The 21,581-nt window shown below is 49.6% G+C and overlaps 1 protein-coding gene across 1 annotated transcript in view; it reads right to left on the reverse strand.

Annotated features, from left to right (window-relative positions):
• LOC134983125 (zinc finger protein OZF-like) overlaps positions 1–21,581 on the reverse strand; it is a 50,219-nt gene that overhangs the window by 25,523 nt on the left and 3,115 nt on the right. The window contains exons 2-4 of the mRNA XM_063948857.1: positions 7,251–7,326; positions 7,037–7,134; positions 3,607–3,706 (exon numbers count right to left, since the gene is read on the reverse strand). Of these exons, the coding sequence (XP_063804927.1) occupies positions 3,607–3,706; positions 7,037–7,134; positions 7,251–7,281 (229 nt within the window). The 5' untranslated portion in view covers positions 7,282–7,326. The remainder of the gene's footprint in view (positions 1–3,606; positions 3,707–7,036; positions 7,135–7,250; positions 7,327–21,581) is intronic.

The raw sequence follows: 21,581 nt of genomic DNA on the forward strand, positions 1-21,581 counted from the left end.
GCAGTGACAGAGGAGGGTGTGGGGATAAGAGATTAGCGCAGTGACAGAGGAGGGTGCGGGATAAGAGATAAGCGCAGTGACAGAGGAGGGTGAGGGATAAGAGATTAGTGCAGTGACAGAGGAGGGTGCGGGATAAGAGATTAGTGCAGTGACAGAGGAGGGTGCGGGATAAGAGATTAGTGCAATGACAGAGGAGGGTGCGGGATAAGAGATTAGTGCAGTGACAGAGGAGGGTGCGGGATAAGAGATTAGTGCAGTGACAGAGGAAGGTGCGGGATAAGAGATTAGCGCAGTGACAGAGGAGGGTGCGGGGATAAAAGATTAGTGCAGGGATAAGAGATTAGCGCAGTGACAGAGGAGGGTGCGGGGATAAAAGATTAGTGCAGGGATAAGAGATTAGTGCAGTGACAGAGGAGGGTGCGGGATAAAAGATTAGTGCAGTGAGAGGAGGGTGCGTGATAAGAGATTAGCGCAGTGACAGAGGAGGGTGTGGGGATAAGAGATTAGTGCAGTGACAGAGGAGGTGCGGGGATAAAAGATTAGTGCAGTGACAGAGGAGGGTGCGGGATAAGAGATTAGTGCAGTGACAGAGGAGGGTGCGGGATAAGAGATAAGCGCAGTGACAGAGGAGGGTGAGGGATAAGAGATTAGTGCAGTGACAGAGGAGGGTGAGGGATAAGAGATTAGTGCAGTGACAGAGGAGGGTGAGGGATAAGAGATTAGTGCAGTGACAGAGGAGGGTGCGGGATAAGAGATTAGTGCAGTGACAGAGGAGGGTGCGGGATAAGAGATTAGTGCAGTGACAGAGGAGGGTGCGGGATAAGAGATTAGTGCAGTGACAGAGGAGGGTGCGGGATAAGAGATAAGCGCAGTGACAGAGGAGGGTGAGGGATAAGAGATTAGTGCAGTGACAGAGGAGGGTGAGGGATAAGAGATTAGTGCAGTGACAGAGGAGGGTGCGGGATAAGAGATTAGTGCAGTGACAGAGGAGGGTGCGAGATAAGAGGTTAGTGCAGTGACAGAGGAGGGTGCGGGATAAGAGATTAGTGCAGTGACAGAGGAGAGTGCAGGGATAAGAGATTAGTGCAGTGACAGAGGAGGGTGCGGGATAAGAGATTAGTGCAGTGACCGAGGAGGGTGCGGGGATAAAAGATTAGTGCAGTGACAGAGGAGGGTGTGGGAATAAGAGATTAGTGCAGTGACAGAGGAGGGTGTGGGGATAAAAGATTAGTGCAGTGACAGAGGAGGGTGCGGGATAAGAGATTAGTGCAGTGACAGAGGAGGGTGTGGGATAAGAGATTAGTGCAGTGACAGAGGAGGGTGCGGGATAAGAGATTAGCGCAGTGATAGAGGAGGGTGCGGGATAAGAGATTAGCGCAGTGACAGAGGAGGGTGCGGGATAAGAGATAAGTGCAGTGACAGAGGAGGGTGAGGGATAAGAGATTAGTGCAGTGACAGAGGAGGGTGCGGAATAAGAGATTAGTGCAGTGACAGAGGAGGGTGCGGGATAAGAGATTAGTGCAGTGACAGAGGAGGGTGCGGGATAAGAGATTAGTGCAGTGACAGAGGAGGGTGCGGGATTAGAGATTAGCGCAGTGACAGAGGAGGGTGTGGGGATAAGAGATTAGTGCAGTGACAGAGGAGGGGGCGGGATAAGAGATTAGCGCAGTGACAGAGGAGGGTGTGGGGATAAGAGATTAGTGCAGTGACAGAGGAGGGTGCGGGATAAGAGATTAGTGCAGTGACAGAGGAGGGTGCGGAATAAGAGATTAGTGCAGTGACAGGAGGGTGCGGGATAAGAGATTAGCGCAGTGACAGGAGGGTGCGGGATAAGAGATTAGCGCAGTGACAGAGGAGGGTGCAGGGATAAGAGATTAGCGCAGTGACAGGAGGGTGCGGGATAAGAGATTAGTGTAGTGACAGAGGACGGTGCGGGATAAGAGATTAGTGCAGTGACAGTGGAAGGTGCGGGATAAGAGATTAGCGCAGTGACAGAGGAGGGTGCGGCATAAGAGATTAGTGCAGTGACAGGAGGGTGCGGGATAAGAGATTAGCGCAGTGGCAGAGGAGGGTGCGGGATAAGAGATTAGTGCAGTGACAGGAGGGTTCGGGATAAGAGATTAGCGCAGTGACAGGAGGATGATGTAGGTTATTTTATTACTATTACATTTTATTTATAATGTGCTACAAGTGTTTTGCAGCGCCGTACAAAGGCCAGTACAGGGAGACAAAATTTAACATTACAGTAAATAAATAAATAAAAATAGAGTACAGGTAACAAAGAGCACCACAATTCTCAGGACATAATACAGTTTAGATGTAAGTAGCGAGTGCGTGATCAGCGCACTACTAGGAGCTGGCGGCCATAGATGAGCCTTTACCAGCAGGAGAAAAAGTGGGTAAAGATGGTCGCTGAGTACGAGAGGGCTGTGAGTGAAATGTGTCTGGAAGCTCCTGAAGAGTTTTCTGCATTTATTTTTCTGTTTGTTATTTTCAGGCAGGACTGGTTGGCAACAGCCTGCCTGCTTCGTGGGACTTGGGGGGGAAACGGCCCAACATCTTGAAGGGTTAATGGTCCCGTTCTCCACTGTCAGGACACTAGCTCCTGAGGGAACTATTCGCAAGCCCCACCACGGCGAGCGTACATTTCTGCAGCACGCCGACAACCCTAACAGAGCCAGAAGAATGAAGAGTGGTGAGTACTAAGCCAGGGTCCCGGTAAGCGGGTCGCCGGCCATTATGGCGGCACGAGGGTACGGAGATGCATGGCTTCTAAACAGGACGGACTGCGTCTCCAGACTCAGCACACAGTGCAGACGCACCACTTCTGAGGGAGCGAACCAAGTCTCAGTACACTGTACCCATACTAGCAAACACAGACTTACCACGGATCTGACTCCATTTTAAGCACTAAATTACCTCAGCCAGTATAAAGAAAAGGGGGAAGCCCAAGCGCCATGGAGGGGGCGGGGCTTCACTATGAGCCTTTACCAGAAGTAGTGGGTAAAGATGGTCGCTGAGTAGAAAAGGGCTGTGAGTGAAATGTGTCGAGTAGAGGGTTTTGACAAAGAGGAGCTAACAATCTAGTAGGAAGGGGCGACAGATACAAATGACATGATGACATGAGGTGCAAGCAGGCAGGAGGTAGCCTGATGGCAGGGTGTAAGCAAAGCAGAGATGGTCAAGGCATGAGGTAGGGGGATGAAGGAGCAGCCTCAGGACTAGGTTATGCATCGGAAGGGTAGGCTTTGATGAATAGGTGGGTTTTCAGTGTCAGTTTGCAAGGTCGGGGAGAGTCTAATGGAGCGGGGAAGCGCGTTCCACTGAAGGGGGGGCAGCACGGGTAAAATCTTGGACTCGAGCATGGGAAGCAGTGACCAGGGTAGAGGAGATGTGCCGGTCATTGGCCAAACGTATGTGGTGGGAGGGAGGTTAAGAGATTAGTGCAGAGGCGTTGGCATTTAATGGGGGCCACCAGCATTAACTGCAGGCACACGTGCAGGAGAGGACCTCTGCATGCGTACGCCAGTTCCGTTGCTGATTTTGCTGTCACATTGCAAACCTGAATCAACCCGTTAGTGATTATTATTCCACCTGTACCGATACCTGTAGGGATTTCCTCCTCCTTACACTGCTGATCACCCCTCACATACGTCTCTTCTTCCTCTTTTATAGCTTCTACCTTAATATTAATCAGATTGTCACCCTAAATAATGCAAAAAACAGTAAGAAAACACTTTAGTTATATCATATGTCATTCATACAGTATACAGGCTTGCCATAATATCCCTTTAACTCAGGACGGCTATGAGTTACACTGGTTCTGTGGCTGATTATGGCGGCCGTATTACCCTCAGCTATTACTAAACCCTCCGAGGACTCCCCGCTGTCCTTGTTCCTCTGCTCCTGCAGCTTCCTCAGGGTGGGCTGCCGTTACCAGCCCCTCTCCCTGCAGCACAGAGAGCCGTTGTCTGCTGTCCTCCTGTAGTGTCCGTTTTTTTCTGTCTGAATAAAGATATTGTTGTTTAAAAAAAAAATCCTGCTGGTCAGCTGACGTGGTTTGTCCCTGTGTCCTGGAGGCTGCATGCTTTATTTCCCAGCTCTCTCACCCTGGTCAGGACACTCATGCTGCTTTCAGATCGCAAATGCCGGATCCTACCTGGTAAGAGAAACGTGTCCTTACCGGGTGGGATCCGGCATTTGCTCTCCTCTGCTGGCTTTCCGACCCGGCAATATACCGGGTCGGTTGCCATAGCAGCGGGGGGCGCAGCAGCAGCAGGGGCGAGGGTGGAGGCGGCGCTGGGAGATGAGCTCATCTCCTGCGCCGCCTCTCCCTATGCTGTGAATGGGAGCTGTGTCGCATCGAAACAGCTCCCATTCACACTGCACCTGACCCAGTATTCAACCCGGTAATAACCTTTCTTTTTAACCGGGTTGAATTACCGGGTCAGGCGACCCACTAATTCGGTAAAGGTGCTTTCACATCGCACACTGACCCGTTTCGACACGGCAATATGCCGTGTCGAAACCGGGTTATTTGTGCGATGTGAAAGGGGTATCAGTGTAAAGTGTGCCTGTGCCATTTGTGTGGGTGGCTGTGGGTGATGTCATTGGGTTGACAGCAGCAGCAGAACCATCTTTTATCTGACAGGGTCATGACCTCTTGTCAGCTATATACTGCATGTATATGTATGTATGTATGTATGTATGTATGTATGTATGTATGTATATTTATATATATATATATATATGTTATTGTGCTGCAGTGTCAGTATACGGGTTCTGTCATTGCACCACGCCAAGACCACATATACAGCACACAGGTCTGACTACTGCTACATATATCTTCAGAAACATTTTAATGATATGTCCTTTCTCTTGTCTCATCCCATCTGCCTCTCCCAAACCCACATCTCATATAGATCCCAGCTCATAGCAAGTGACAGGTCCCTGTGCCCATGCAGTCTCAGATTCATACATGTGCCAGCTCAGAGGAAGTGACAGGTCACCGTCACCATGCATGTCCCAGCTCAGAGCAGATGACAGGTCCTGTGACCATGCAAGCCCTGGATCATACAAGATCCAGCTCAGAGCAGATGACAGGTGGGCCACTGACGGCAGCAGACTGTATGACACATGAAACACTGAGCTGCGTATACACCAGGCGTAGATCAGTATTCCCATACCTCATATGGCTATCACCAGTTATATACATCTCCATATACCTATACACCACATGTACACCCCCAAATTACTATACATCCCCACACACACTAATATATCCCTATACAGCATGTACACAGATCACTGTACAGCACATTTACCCCTATGCTCAAAAGGTATACATCTCACTACATACAGTACATATAGCCATACATACACCTGGTATACAGCACATAGATCCCCATATACTGCAAGTATACAGCACATAGATCCCTATATACAGCAGGTATACAGATCCGTATATACAGGGATCTGTAGACAATGAATTGAGCTGCAAACTACAGTCACTGAAGACAGACAGAAGTCACAGATAGGGAAGTGGGAAGAGAGCGTGAGAGAGGAAATAAAAACACACACACGAGAGCTCTGGCAGGAGCGGGTGAGGGGAGGAGAGAGAGGGGGGGGAGGGAGAGAGGGGAGCTAGGGGAGAGAGAGGGGAGGGAGGGGAGAGAGAGGGGAGGGAGAGAGAGAGAGAGAGAGAGAGGGGGGGGAGAGAGGGAAGAAAGATGGGGAAGAGAGTGGGGGGGAGGGGAGAGAGAGGAGAGAGGGGAGAGAGGGGGAGGGAAGAGAGAGAGGGGGAGGGAAGAGAGAGAGGGGGAGGGAAGAGAGAGGGGTGGAGGGGAGAGAGAGAGAGAGAGAGAGAGGGAAGAGAGAGGGGGAGAGAGAGAGAGGGGAAGACGGGGAGGGGAGAGAGGGAGAGGAGAGAGATATGGGGAACGTGAGAAAGGAAATAAATAAAACACACTCACAGAGGAGAGCTCTGGCAGGAGAGGGGAGGAGGCAGGGGGAAGTAGTTGGCGGAGCGGCATGTGTAGCGTAAGAGAGAAGTGCAGGCAGTATGAGCAAGGACACTAGTCTCCTGGAGCTGCCATCTCTTAGCACATCTAGCGCTGCATGTGAGGGTGACATGCTCCACTCTGACCACGGATTCTCCCCTGAGACACGGAGCGCAAGGAGGCAACACAGTCCGCCACTGACCCACAGCCATGCACCCTGGTACAGGAGCCCTTACATGCAGAACTGTGTGCGAGGCAGCGTGCCCGGGACACAATGCCATCCGGTGTTGGCCTCCTACTCGCCCACCGATCCCGTTATCGGAAATCCCCTTCCAGACTAGCCAGAGGGAATGAGTGGCACCCATACCGTATACCAGCCGCAGGGAGTGCAGGTGCGCGCCAGCATGAAGGGGTGTATCCTCGTGAGAGAGCCCCATTTTTAAGGCACTCCAGGGAGGGCAGTAGTTGCCACATGCACTGATCCACCACTCCGCATAGTAGGGTTAATAGGGTGGTGGGGGATCGGGAGTGCAGTCTGGTAAAGGGAGGGCGGGGTTCATGACCTGCACACCCATGGGTTCAAACCCGAGGAAGACATTGGGGGGGGGTTAGAGTCCACTTTTCACTGAGATAAGTCGCTGTTTTAATAATTCAGACGCCGCACTAATAGGTGGGCAGGAGAAACCATTACCTGAGTTGCTCTGTATGACGTCGGACTGAACCAAAAGTTCCCAGGAGTCTGTGCGTGAGGAGGGTTTCTCAACCAATCACTACAAGCCAGTCCGGGATTTGACAAGCGAAGCTGCACCTGCGCACTATAACAGCGCTATGAGCTGGGGCAGGCATCGCAGGGTGGGTGAGTTAACGTTCATCCACTTCATCTTGCTGAATCTATGTAGTAGACGCGGCAAATGCACCCGAGAACGCAACGTTGAGCAGGCGAAGCAGGAGGAACATTAGCACTGGGAGCAGATTACTGTTAGTAAATAAACCCCATAGTCACGTTGATATTTTTTGAACCCCTAAATCCCACCTACCTGATCCTCCTGTTGGACACTGTGATTCTCCTCTGTATAATCCTGGGAATAAAGAGGACGGGGACATCTCGCTGGGGTATTCCTGTTACTGGCTCCATCTGTAGTAGACACACAGTGACTGAGTACAGTGTATATATGTGATTATCAGGTGATGTGTATATAGGGGCCCCCATAGCTGCTCTCTCCATTACACTACATGATAGTCTCCTCTTACCCGGTGATGTGAGGGGCTGGTGATTCTCCATCACGTCCTTGTACAGACCCCTGTGTTCCTCTATATACTCCCACTCCTGCATGGAGAAATAGACAGTGACATCCTCACACCTTATAAGAACCTGACCAAGTGCATAGCTGCCACAGGTGCAGGGAGTGCAGCTGCCATGGGGGCCCGAGCTGAGAGGGTCCACCTTCCCTCTCCATTTTTCACCATTGGTAGGTACATTGGTGAGTGGTTCCTTTCTCCCCGGAATGCCAGTCACACGACAACGCTGTCTCCCCAAACCTGCCGCATACCAACTGAATTTAACATTCTCCAGCACCGGACATATCTCTGAGACTCCAGAAATAAAGGTAATATAGCCACATTCACACTTGCATTTTTGCACAGCACTGCTTCATATCAAGTGCATACACCCCCCTTTCTCTTACGTCCTAGAGGATACTGGGAATCCATTTAGTACCATGTGGTATAGACGGGTCCACTAGGAGCCATGGGCACTTTCAAGAATTTGATAGTGTGGGCTGGCTCCTCCCTCTATGCCCCTCCTACCAGACTCAGTTTAGAAAATGTGCCTGGAGGAGTCGGTCACGCTTATGGAAGCTCCTGAAGAATTTTCTGCATTTATTTTTCTGCTTGTTATTTTCAGGCAGGACTGGTTGGCACCAGCCTGCCTGCTTCATGGGACTTGGGGGGAGAAACGGACCCAACCTCTTGAAGGGTTAATGGTCCCGTTCCCCACTGACAGGACACTAGCTCCTGAGGGAACTATTCGCAAGCCCCACCATGGCAAGCGTACATTCCGGCAGCACGCCTCCACCCCTAACAGAGCCAGAAGAATGAATAATGGTGAGTACTAAGCCGGCGTCCCGGTTAGCGGGTCACCGGCCATTATGGCGGCACGAAGGTACGGAGATGCATGGCTTCTAAACAGGGCGGACTGCGTCTCCAGACTCAGCACACAGTGCAGACGCACCACTTCTGAGGGGGCGAACTGAGTCTCAGTACACTGTACCCACACTAGCAAATAAAGATTTACCACGGATCCGACTCCATTTTAAGCACTAAATTACCTCAGTCAGTATAAAAAAAAAAAGGGGAAGCCCAAGCGCCATGGAGGGGGCGGGGCTTCACTATGAGCACATCCAGCAGCTCACCAGCACCATTTTCCCTTGTGCAGCTAACACAGACACTGACTGACAGGGACGCGCAGCTCCTCCGGAGAGACTCCAGATTACCTCAGCGGTACCAGGTTGTCATAGCAGGAGGGGGGGGGGGGGCTGGGGGCGATTATTAGTGTACAGAGTCCACAATCTGGGTACTCAGTCTGCGACCCGGCTAAGCTTGACGTTAGCAATAAGGGCGCGGTGTGCCGACTCCATAATATCTGTGTCTCCCTGGAAGGGCTCTTTGTGGGTTAATTGTGCTTTTAACCTTTTACTGTGTGCTGTCACATTTACAATGTCAGGCAAAGAGTGTGTTTCATGTATGACAGAGTATAGCTCTTCCCCAGGGGGCTCACTACCATGTACTCAGTGTAGTGCACTGGGGCTGAACCACCATGGCTGGATTCCTTTAAAGGAATGATTTCTAATATTTCTACTAAATTGTCCCACAATGAGAAAGAGACACAACACTTAAGACAGTCTGTGGATGAGTTTATGAACAGAGACTCAGTCCCCAAAACAGCGTCTCAAACCTCTACCATTTGTCCGCAAAAACGTACTCTGGCCCATATCCTGCATCTGACTGATGATGATGATAGGTCAGACATGGAGGAGTGGGAGGTAGACTCAGAAGTGGGGGATGCTGCTCTGTTACAGGGAATAGAGGCTCTTATAGAGGCTATCAGAGACGTTCTACAAATTCCTGATAAGGTGACAGAGGAGTGTGAGGAATCTTAATTTAATGTAAAAAAAAAAATCCTCAGTCACTTTTCCTGTGTCAAAGGAACTGAATACCCTGTTTGAAGAAACGTGGGTTAATCCTGAAAGGAAATTTCAAATCCCTAAGAGGTTACTCTCATCCTTTCCTTTTCCTCCTGAGAATAGGAAAAAATGGGAAAATCCACCGATAGTGGATGCATCAGTATACAGGCTCTCACGGAAAATAATGTTGCCTGTCCCTGATGCAGCCTCCCTGAAAAACATGGCTGATCGTAGAATTGAGACCACACTCAAATCTTTGTACACAGCTGCTAGAGACCCACTATTGCATGTGCGTGGATAACAAAAGCCATTGGTAAATGGTCAGGTAACCTAATTGAGGGGTTAGATTCCTTATCTAGGGGGGAGATTGTTTTACTCCTGCAACATATACAGGACTCTGCAAACTTTATGGTGGAAGCCATAAAAGAAATAGGCTTGCTTAATGCACGCACCATCGCTATGGCAGTGTCAGCACGCAGGGGCCTATGGCTACGCCAGTGGACTGCTGATGCGGACTCCAGGAAAGGCGTGGAAGGCCTACCATTTACAGGAGAGGCCTTATTTGGAGATTAATTGGATAAATAGATCTCCAAAGCTACTGCAGGCAAGTCCACATATCGTTCCTCCACTGCTCCCCCAGCCAGGAAGTCCTACTCAGCTTCCAATTTGCAGTCCTTTCGGACAGCCAAGTTTAAGGGCAAAACCAGAGGTTCTTCTATAGCCAGCAGAGGCGCTAGAGGTAAACCACGCAAATCTGCAGCTGCCGGTTCTCAGAAACAGAGTTCAACCCCTGCTTCCTCAAAGCCTTCAGCATGACGGCGGGCCGCGATGCCTGGGAGACTGGCAAGTGGGAGCCCGACTAAAATTCTTCAGTCACATCTGGACAAGTTTGTGCCAGGATCCCTGGGACATAGATCTTATATCCCAGGGCTACAGACTGGAGTTCCAGGAGCTCCCACCTCACAGATTCTTCAAATCAGGCTTACCAGTTTCACAGGAGGCTAGTATAACTTTACAGGATGCCATTCAAACACTGGTACAGACTCAGGTCATTGTTCCAGTTCCACCTTATCTGCAAAACAAGGGGTACTATTCCAACTTGTTTGTAGTACCAAAACCAGACGGTTCGGTAAGACCGATACTGAACATCAAGTCGCTGAACCTGTACTTACAAGTGTCAAAATTCAAAATGGAGTCTCTGTGAGCGGTGATCTCAGGTCTGGAGGAGGGAGAGTTCCTAGTGTCTATGGATATCAAGGATGCGTACCTTTACATTCCGATCGGACCGCATCATCAGGCTTATCTACGGTTTGCACTACAGGGCTGTCACTACCAGTTCCAGGCTCAGCCATATGGTGTCTCCACGGCACCGAGGGTGTCCACCAAGGTGATGGCAGAGAGGATGTTTCTCATCCGCAAACAGGGAGTGAACATAATTCCGTACCTGGATGATCTTCTGATAAAGGCACCGTCCAGGGAGAGGTTATTGGACAGCATTGCCCTCTCAACCAGACTACTCCGGGATCACGGGTGGATTCTGAAACTTTCCAAAATCACACCTACAGCCTACATGGAGGCTTCCATTCCAGGTGTTCCTGCCATTGGAAAAGGCATTGGTAATCCAGTCAATGGTTCGGGATGTCCTGAAGCCAACATGGATACCGGTACAACTATGCATTCGCATTCGGGGGGAAATGGTGGCCTCTTATGAGGCACTTCAGTATGGATAGTGTTCCTTCTAGGCTGTTTCAGCAGGGTGCTGCACCCTACCCATTTTCCAAATGTGAAAAAGCACCCTGCCCTTTTTCAGTGCACCCTGCAGGATCAGAAATCACCCCCTTGTATACAGAATGCAACAGTCAGAGTGCATGTTAAAATGCAGTGGTCTACTCCTTGTCCATCTCTGAAATTGGAACACAATTTCTGTCCTATGCGAATGGGATAGCAGAGGAGGAAATGACATCACTGCTGTGGCTGCCTGTATAACACAGCATTCTGATAAAGAGGGAAAGAACAGGGTAAGCAGTGAGCATGTGCTGCTTACACTATTTCCCTAGTAGAAGAACAGACTTATTTTGTACCTATATATTTTAACCCTCTGCTTAACTTTTCATAAGGATTAGAACTACTTCAGTACTGGAAGAAACCTTCATTATCTACTTATTATGTATATGCTACAGCCGTTCTTTCAAGAAGACTAGACATATACAGTATTTTCCTCAGTACAGATGTTGGGTGTTACATGGGTCTCCTATATGTATGTATCGGTATATGATACACTAAGGGGAAAATATATGTATAACAACTATATACATACGCGCTATGCTTTGTGCGCTAAGCGTCACACCAAAAATGTGCCCATAAAAGTTAAATTGTGCCCTCCTCAGTGATCAGCACCCTGCCCTAAAAAAATCCTAAAGTGAACACTAATGAAAGGTTTCACGCAAGACCCTTCCAGTTCGATCTGTTGGGCAAATGGTCCGGATGGCATCTTCACATGCACCAGAGAATCCGTCTGTCTCCAAGAGCCAGGATTTCTCTTCTATGGTGGCTTCGGGCTTCTCACCTACTCGAGGATCGACGGTTTGGGATTCAGAATTGGATTCGGCTAAACACAGACGCAAGTCTCAGAGGTTGGGGAGCAGTCACCCAGGGGGTGCAGTTCCAGGGAAGATGATCAAGTCCGGAAGTCGTCCTTCCAATCAATATTCTGGAACTCTGGCCTATATACAACGCCCTTCTGCAGGCCTCATATCTTCTTCAAGATCAGGCCATTCAAGTCTAGTCGGACAATGTGACGACGGTAACGTACATAAACCGACAGGGTGGAACGAAAGGCAGAGCAGAAATATCAGAGGTGAAAAGAATCCTCCTCTGGACAGAAAAACACGCTGTGGCGTTGTCAGCGGTCTTCATTCCGGAAGTAGACAACTGGGAAGCAGACTTCCTCAGCAGACATGACCTACACCCGGGGGAGTGGGACCTTCACCCGGAGGTGTTCAAGTGCTTGATACGTCAGTGGGGATATCCACAAATTGACATGATGGCCTCTCGTCTCAACAAGAAGCTCAATCGGTATTGTTCCAGGTCGAGAGAACCACAGGCAGTGGCGGTAGACACTCTGATGACTCCATGTACGTGCTTCCTCTACTTCCTCTGATCCCAAGATTCTCAAAAGAATGAAAAGGGAAAGGTACAAGCAATACTCATTGCTCCAGACTGCCCATGATTGGCCTGGTACGCAGATCTTCTAGGGATGTTGATCGAAGATCCGTGGCCTCTACCTTCTCGAGAGGATCTTCTACAACAGGGCCCGTTCGTCTATCAAGACTTACCACGGCTACGTTTAACGGCATGGAAGTTGAACAGCTGATTCTATCCAGGAGAGGGATCTCTGACAAGGTCATCCCGACTATGATCCAGGCCAGAAAGGGGGTAACATCTAAACATTACCACCGTATTTGGAAGAAATAAGTCTCTTGGTGTGAGAGTAGAAAATTTTCTGTGGTGGAATTTCATCTGAGATGTTTACTGCTTTTTCTGTAGTCAGGTGTGGATTTGGGCCTATGCCTGGGCTCCATAAAAGTCCAGATTTCGGCCTTGTCCATTTTCTTCCAGAAACAATTGGCTTCTTTCCCCGAGGTCCAGACATTTTTGAAAGGTGTTCTGCACATCCAACAGCGCTTTGGGATCTCAATTTGGTACTGCAGTTCCTCCAATCAGACTGGTTTGAACAGTTACAGGAGGTTGACATATCTTACGTGGAAGACCGTCACACTGTTGGCCTTGGCTTCAACAAGACGTGTGTCGGAGCTGGGGGCGTTGTCTCAAAAGAGCCCCTATTTAATTTTCCACGAGGACAGAGCGGAACTCAGAACTCAATAGCAATTTCTTCCTAAGGTGGTGTCTGCGTTTCACATCAACCAACCTATTGTGCTTCCGGTTGTTATCGACACCTCTGCTACTTCAAAGTCTTGGGCTGTTGTGAGGGCTTTGAAGGTGTATGTAAAGCGAACAGCTCATCACAGAAAACAGGATTTTAATATCTACCAGTAAATCCTTTTCTCCTAGTCCATAGAGGATGCTGGGGTCCACTTCATGACCATGTGGTATAGACAGTTCCGCAGGAGCCATGGGCACGTTAAGACTTTTCAATGGGAGTTAGGGTTAGGGTTCGCGTTAGGGTTAGGGTTAGCATCCTCTACGGACTAGGAGAAAAGGATTTACCAGTATGTATTAAAATCCTGTTTTCTCATACGTCCTAGGAGGATGCTGGGGTCCACTTCTTCACCATGGGGTTTATACCAATGCTCCAGTACGGGCGGGAGAGTGCGGATGACCCTGCTGCACCGATTGACCGAACTTGAGGTCTTCATCGGCCAAGGTGTCAAACTTGTAGAACTTATCAAATGTGTTTGACCCTGACCAAGTAGCTGCTCGGCAAAGTTGTAATGCCGAGACACCCGGGCAGCCGTCCAGGATAAGCCCACCTTCCTAGTAGAATGGGCCTTCACGGACGTAGGTAACGGCAATCCAGCCGTAGAATGTGCATGCTGAATCGTCCCTCTGATCCAGCGCGCAATAGTCTGCTTGGAAGCAGGACACCCAATCTTGTTGGGAGCATACAGGACAAACAGAGCCTCTGTTTTCCGTATCCTAGCTGTTCTAGAGACATAAATCTTCAAAGCTCTAACCACATCTAGAGACTTTGACTCCGTGAACTTGTCAGTAACTACTGGCACCACAATAGGTTGGTTTATGTGGAAAGATGAAACCACCTTCGGAAGAAAATATTGGCGAGTTCTCAACTCTGCCCTATCTTCATGAAAAACCAGGTAAGGGCTCTTGTGAGACAAGGCCCCCAATTCAGACACCCGCCGTGCGGATGCCAATGCCAAAAGCATCCCCACTTTCCAAGTGAGAAACTTCAACTCTATCTCTCGTAGAGGCTCAAACCAATCCGATTGCAGGAACTGCAACACCACATTAAGGTTCCATGGTGCCACTGGAGGCACAAATGGAGGCTGGATGTGCAGAACCCCTTTCACGAAGGTCTGAAACTCTGGAAGAGGGGGCAATTGTTTTGGGGGAAAAATTGACAAGGCCGAAATCTGGACCTTGATTGACCCCAAACGAAGGCCCGCCTCCACACCAGCCTGCAGAAAATGGAGAAAACGTCCCAACTGAAACTCTTCCATAGGAGCCTTCTTAAATTCACACCAAGACACATTTTCTCCAAATACGATGGTAATGTTTCAACGTTAGTCCTTTCCTGGCCTGAATAAGTGTGGGAATGACTTCCTTTGGAATACCCTTTCGGGCTAGGATTCGACGCTCAACAGCCATGTCGTCAAACGTAGCCGCGGTAAGTCTTGATACACGCACGGCCCCTGCTGCAGTAGGTCCTCGCGAAGAGGAAGAGGCCGAAGATCTTTTATGAGTAACTCCTGAAGATCTGGGTACCAAGCCCTCCTTGGCCAGTCTGGGGCAATGAAGAGTGCTCGAACCCTTGTTCTTCTTATGATTCTGAGAACTTTTGGGATCAACGGAAGTGGAGGGAAGACATACACTGACCGGAATACCCACTGGGTCACTAGCGCATCCACTGCTATTGCTTGAGGGTCTCTCAACCTGGAACAATACTTCTGAAGCTTCTTGTTGCGACAAGATGCCATCATGTCTACTTGAGGAACTCCCCAAAGACTAGTCACGTCGGCGAAGACTTCTTGGTGGAGGCCCCACTCTCCTGGATGGAGATCGTGTCTGCTGAGGAAGTCTGCTCCCGGAATGAAAATTGCCGACAGAGCCTTTACATGTCTTTCTGCCCAGAGGAGGATCTTCGTCACCTCTCCCATTGCCGCTCTGCTTTTCGCTCCGCCTTGGCGGTTTATGTACGTGACTGCTGTTACATTTTCCGACTGGATCTGTACGGGATGATCTTGAAGAAAATGTACCGCTTGTTGAAGGCCGTTGTAAATGGCTCTCAATTCCAGCACGTTTATGTAAAGGCAGGCTTCCTGACTTGACCATTTTCCTTGGAAGCTTTCCCCCTGAGTGACAGCTCCCCAGCCTCGGAGACTTGCATCCGTGGTTACCAGGAACCAGTCCTGAATCCCGAACCTGCGTCCCTCTAGTAAGTGCGAGCTGTGTAGCCACCACAGGAGCGAAATCCCGGCTTTTGACGACAGGATTATCTTTCAGTGCATGTGTAGGTGGGATCCCAACCACTTGTCCAACAGGTCCCACTGGAATACTCTGGCATGGAACCTGCCAAACTGTATGGCCTCATAGGCTGCCACCATTTTTCCCAACAACCGAATGCACTGATGGATCGACACACTTGTTGGCTTCAATATCTGTTGTACCATTTTCTGGATTTCCAGAGCCTTTTCCACCGGAAGAAAAACGCTCTGGACTTCTGTGTCCAGGATCATGCCGAGAAAAGGCAATCTTGTCATCGGGGCCAACTGTGACTTTGGATAATTTATGATCCAACCGTGTTGTTGGAGTATAGACAGGGAAAGTGTGATGTTCTGTAACAACTGCTCCCTGGATCTCGCCTTTATCAGGAGATCGTCTAGATAAGGAATTATATTGACTCCTTTTTGACGCAGGAGAACCATCATCTCCGCCATCGCCTTGGTGGATACCCTCGGCGCCGTGGAGAGACCGAAAGGTAACGTCTGGAATTGGTAATGGCAATCCTGAACCGCGAATCTCAGATAAGCCTGGCGAGGAGGATAAATGGGAACATGCAGGTAAGCATCCTTTATGTCTACTGACACCATGTAATCCCCCTCCTCCAGACTGGAAATCACTGCCCTCAGTGATTCCATTTTGAACTTGAATCGTTTCAAGTAGAGATTTAGATTTTTTAGGTTTAGGATCGGTCTGACAGAGCCGTCCGGCTTCGGAACTACAAAAAGGCTTGAATAAAACCCCTCCCCTTGTTGTGACAAAGGTACCAGGACTATGACCTGATCCTGACATAATTTTTGGATTGCTGCTGTTACTGCTTCTCTTTCTGGAAGAGAAGCTGGCAAGGTCGATTTGAAAAATCGGCATGGGGGAACGTCTTGAAACTCCAGCCTGTATCCCTGGGACACTATTTGCAACACCCAGGGATCCAGGCCAGACAGAGTCCAACCTTGGCTGAACAGTTTGAGACGTGCCCCCACCCGAGCGGCCTCCCGCAAAGAAGCCCCAGCGTCATGCTGATGATTTGGCAGAAGTAGGGGTAGACTTCTGCTCCTGGTAACCTGAAGCCGCTGTTGACTTCTTTCCCTTTCCTCTTCCCCTACCTGCAAAGAAGGGAGAACCTCTCGCTTTTTTGTATTTATTGGGCCGAAAGGACTGCATGTGTGTGTGATAGGTCTTTTTTGCCAGTGCAGAGGGCAAAAATGTTGACTTACCTGCGGTAGCCGCCGAGACTAACGCATCCAGACCATCGCCAAATAAGGTCTCACCTTTATATGGGAGAGCCTTCATATTTCTTTTGGAATCTGCATCCGCGTTCCACTGGTGAATCCACAATGCCCTTCGAGCCGATACTGCCATGGTAGCGGCTTGTGAACTCAGTGAACTCAAGAGTCCAATATCTTTCATCGCTTCTAGCATGTAGGCGGCAGCGTCTTTGATATTCCTTAACTTAAGGAGTATCTCATCTTTATCAATCGTGTCAATTTCTGATGACACGCTGTCTGACCATTTTTCAATAGCGCGACTCACCCATGCGCAAGCAATTGTGGGCCTGAGCAGCGTACCATTGGCAACATAAATGGATTTTAATGTAGTTTCCATTTTCTGGTCAGCCAGCTCTTTTAGTGAAGCCGTGCCAGGTGCAGGGAGAATTACCTTCTTTGTCAACCTGGACAGAGCACTGTCTAACACAGAGGGTGATTCCCATTTTTTCCTGTCCTCCACCGGGAAAGGATAAGCTATCTGAATTCTCTTGGGAATACAAAATTTCTTTACGGGATTCACCCACATCCCTTCAAAGAGAGTATTAAGCTCGTGTGAAGGAGGGAAAGTGACCTTAGATTTCTTTTCTTTATAGAAATAAGCCTTCTCCTGAGGTACAGGAGTGGCTTCCGTTACTTCCAGAACTACCCTTATAGCTACAATCATATATTGTATATATTTTGCCAATTTATGATCTATTTCCCTGGAGTCACTATCGTCGACACAGGAATCAGTGTCCGTGTTGGTATCAGTATTCATAATATTTGCAAATGGTCTCTTATGTGACCCAGAGGGGTCGCCTGTGGATGGAAGAACAGAACCCTGAAAAATCACATCCTCCACAGATTTTCTCCAGCACTCAGCATGAGATTCAGACTTATCTAACCTCCTATTGATATGATGCACGTATTTCTTTCACCCATGCAGGCTCTTGGTGTGCCGGCAGCGCCACCACATTACACTTCTGTGTCCCTAAAATGGTTTCCTCCGGGGAGGAACTCCCTGCCTCTGACATGTCTTACACACGTGTACAACACACACAGACACACTGGGACTTATAGGGGACAGACCCACAGTAAAATCTGTCAGAGGGACACAGTTTAGGAGCAGCCCCAGTATCTAATGCCTGTGAACACAGAATGCCCACTGACATGCAGCGCTTTTTACACAGTAAAACACACTTGTAAAGCACCAAATTCGCTTGAGCCCCCCCCTGCTTTGCACCCTGATACTTGTAGTCAGAAGTGAAGGAGGACAAGCGATGTCTCTGCAGCCTGAGGAGAGAGAGAATGGCACTGAGCAGTGTGCTGGCTGCCTGAGGAAGAAGCTCCGCACCCGCAATGGCGCGTTTTTACCTCAGAGACTTTGCATAATATTTATACTGGCGGGGGTAGGGCTGTGCCTGGGCATCTTATGCCCCCTATTTGCCAGTGTATATATGTATTTTTGCTGCCCAGGGTGTTCCTGCACTGTTAATTGGTTAAGTATTGTTGTTTGGTTCAGCTGTTGCTGTTCCTGGTTTTAAGTTTGGTTAGCTTGGCTTTCCTCTTGTTGTGTGTGCTGGTTCAGAATCTCACCACTATCCTTTTATATCCTTCTCCAAAAGTATGTCCGTCTCCTCGGGCACAGTTTCCTAGACTGAGTCTGGTAGGAGGGGCAAAGAGGGAGGAGCCAGCACACACTATCAAATTCTTAAAGTGCCCATGGCTCCTACTCGACCCGTCTATACCCATGGTACTAATCCTCTACGGACTAAGAGAAAAGGATTTACCGGTAATTAAAATCCTATTTCTCTGACGTCCTAAGTGGATGCTGGGGACTCCGTCAGGACCATGGGGATAGCGGCTCCGCAGGAGACAGGGCACAAAAGTAAAAGCTTTAGGATCAGGTGGTGTGCACTGGCTCCTCCCCCTATGACCCTCCTCCAAGCCTCAGTTAGGTTTTTGTGCCCGGCCGAGAAGGGTGCAATCTAGGTGGCTCTCCTAAAGAGCTGCTTAGAGTAAAAGTTTTGTTAGGTTTTTTATTTTCAGTGAGTCCTGCTGGCAACAGGCTCACTGCAACGAGGGACTTAGGGGAGAAGAAGTGAACTCACCTGCGTGCAGGATGGATTGGCTTCTTAGGCTACTGGACACTAGCTCCAGAGGGACGATCACAGGTACAGCCTGGATGGGTCACCGGAGCCGCGCCGCCGACCCCCTTGCAGATGCTGAAGAGAGAAGAGGTCCAGAAATCGGCGGCTGAAGACTTCTCAGTCTTCATGAGGTAGCGCACAGCACTGCAGCTGTGCGCCATTGCTCTCAGCACACTTCACACCAACGGTCACTGAGGGTGCAGGGCGCTTGGGGGGGCGCCCTGGGTAGCAATGAAAGTACCTATGCTGGCTAAAAAGACATCACATATATCCCCTGGGGCTATATGGATGTATTTAACCCCTGCCAGGTTGTCAGAAAAACGGGAGAAGAAGCCCGCCGAAAAGGGGGCGGGGCCTATTCTCCTCAGCACACAGCGCCATTTTCCTACACAGCTCCGCTGCTAGGAAGGCTCCCAGGCTCTCCCCTGCACTGCACTACAGAAACAGGGTTAAAACAGAGAGGGGGGGGCACTTATTTGGCGATATTATTATATATTAAGATGCTATAAGGGAAAACACTTATATAAGGTTGTCCCTGTATAATATAGCGTTTTGGTGTGTGCTGGCAAACTCTCCCTCTGTCTCCCCAAAGGGCTAGTGGGGTCCTGTCCTCTATCAGAGCATTCCCTGTGTGTGTGCTGTGTGTCGGTACGTGTGTGTCGACATGTATGAGGACGATGTTGGTGAGGAGGCGGAGCAATTGCCTGTAATGGTGATGTCACTCTCTAGGGAGTCGACACCGGAATGGATGGCTTATTTAGGGAATTACGTGATAATGTCAACACGCTGCAAGGTCGGTTGACGACATGAGACGCAATTAGTACCTGTCCAGGCGTCTCAAACACCGTCAGGGGCTTTAAAACGCCCATTTACCTCAGTCGGTCGACACAGACACAGACACGGACACTGACTCCAGTGTCGACGGTGAAGAATTCCAAACGGCACATGGAAGTATTGCCGTATAAAGGGGAGGAGTTATTTGGGGTCGGTCCATCGGACCTGGTGGCCACGGCAACAGCTGGAAAATCCACCTTTTTTACCCCAAGTCACATCTCAGCAGAAAAAGACACCGTCTTTTCAGCCTCAGTCCTTTCGTCCCCATAAGGGCAAGCAGGCAAAAGGCCAGTCATATCTGCCCAGGGATAGAGGAAAGGGAAGAAGACTGCAGCAGGCAGCCCATTCCCAGGAACAGAAGCCCTCCACCGCTTTTGCCAAGTCCTCAGCATGACGCTGGGGCCGTACAAGCGGACTCAGGTGCGGTGGGGGGTCGTCTCAAGAGTTTCAGCGCGCAGTGGTCTCACTCGCAAGTGGACCCCTGGATCCTACAAGTAGTATCCCAGGGGTACAGATTGGAGATTCGAGACGTCTCCCCCTCGCAGGTTCCTGAAGTCTGCTTTACCAACGTCTCCCTCCGACAGGGAGGCAGTATTGGAAACAATTCACAAGCTGTATTCCCAGCAGGTGATAATCAAAGTACCCCTCCTACAACAAGGAAAGGGGTATTATTCCACACTGTATTGTGGTACTGAAGCCAGACGGCTCGGTGAGACCTATTCTAAATCTGAAATATTTGAACACTTACATACAAAGGTTCAAATCAAGATGGAGTCACTCAGAGCAGTGATAGCGAACCAGGAAGAAGGGGACTATATGGTGTCCCTGGACATCAAGGATGCTTACCTCCATGTCCCAATTTACCCTTCTCACCAAGGGTACCTCAGGTTCGTGGTACAAAACTGTCACTATCAGTTTCAGACGCTGCCGTTTGGATTGTCCACGGCACCCCGGGTCTTTACCAAGGTAATGGCCGAAATGATGATTCTTCTTCAAAGAAAAGGCGTCTTAATTATCCCTTACTTGGACGATCTCCTGATAAGGGCAAGGTCCAGAGAACAGTTGGAGGTCGGAGTAGCACTATCTCAAGTAGTTCTACGACAGCACGGGTGGATTCTAAATATTCCAAAATCGCAGCTGTCTCCGACGACACGTCTGCTGTTCCTAGGGATGATTCTGGACACAGTCCAGAAAAAGGTGTTTCTCCCGGAGGAGAAAGCCAGGGAGTTATCCGAGCTAGTCAGGAACCTCCTAAAACCAGGAAAAGTGTCAGTGCATCATTGCACAAGGGTCCTGGGAAAAATGGTGGCTTCTTACGAAGCGATACCATTCGGCAGATTTCACGCAAGAACTTTTCAGTGGGATCTGCTGGAAAAATGGTCCGGATCGCATCTTCAGATGCATCAGCGGATAACCCTGTCTCCAAGGACAAGGGTGTCTCTTCTGTGGTGGCTGCAGAGTGCTCATCTACTAAAGGGCCACAGATTCGGCATTCAGGACTGGGTCCTGGTGACCACGGATGCCAGCCTGAAAGGCTGGGGAGCAGTCACACAAGGAAAAAATTTCCAGGGAGTGTGATCAAGTCTGGAGACTTCTCTCCACATAAATATACTGGAGCTAAGAGCAATTTACAATGCTCTAAGCTTAGCAAGACCTCTGCTTCAAGGTCAGCCGGTATTGATCCAGTGGGACAACATCACGGCAGTCGCCCACGTAAACAGACAGGGCGGCACAAGAAGCAGGAGGGCAATGGCAGAAACTGCAAGGATTCTTCGCTGGGCGGAAAATCATGTGATAGCACTGTCAGCAGTGTTCATTCCGGGAGTGGACAACTGGGAAGCAGACTTCCTCAGCACGACCTCCACCCGGGAGAGTGGGGACTTCATCGGGAAGTCTTCCACATGATTGTGAACCGTTGGGAAAGACCAAAGGTGGACATGATGGCGTCCCGCCTGAACAAAAAACTGGATAGGT

The sequence above is a fragment of the Pseudophryne corroboree genome, assembly GCF_028390025.1.
Source record: "Pseudophryne corroboree isolate aPseCor3 chromosome 3 unlocalized genomic scaffold, aPseCor3.hap2 SUPER_3_unloc_1, whole genome shotgun sequence".
NCBI lineage: Eukaryota > Metazoa > Chordata > Amphibia > Anura > Myobatrachidae > Pseudophryne > Pseudophryne corroboree.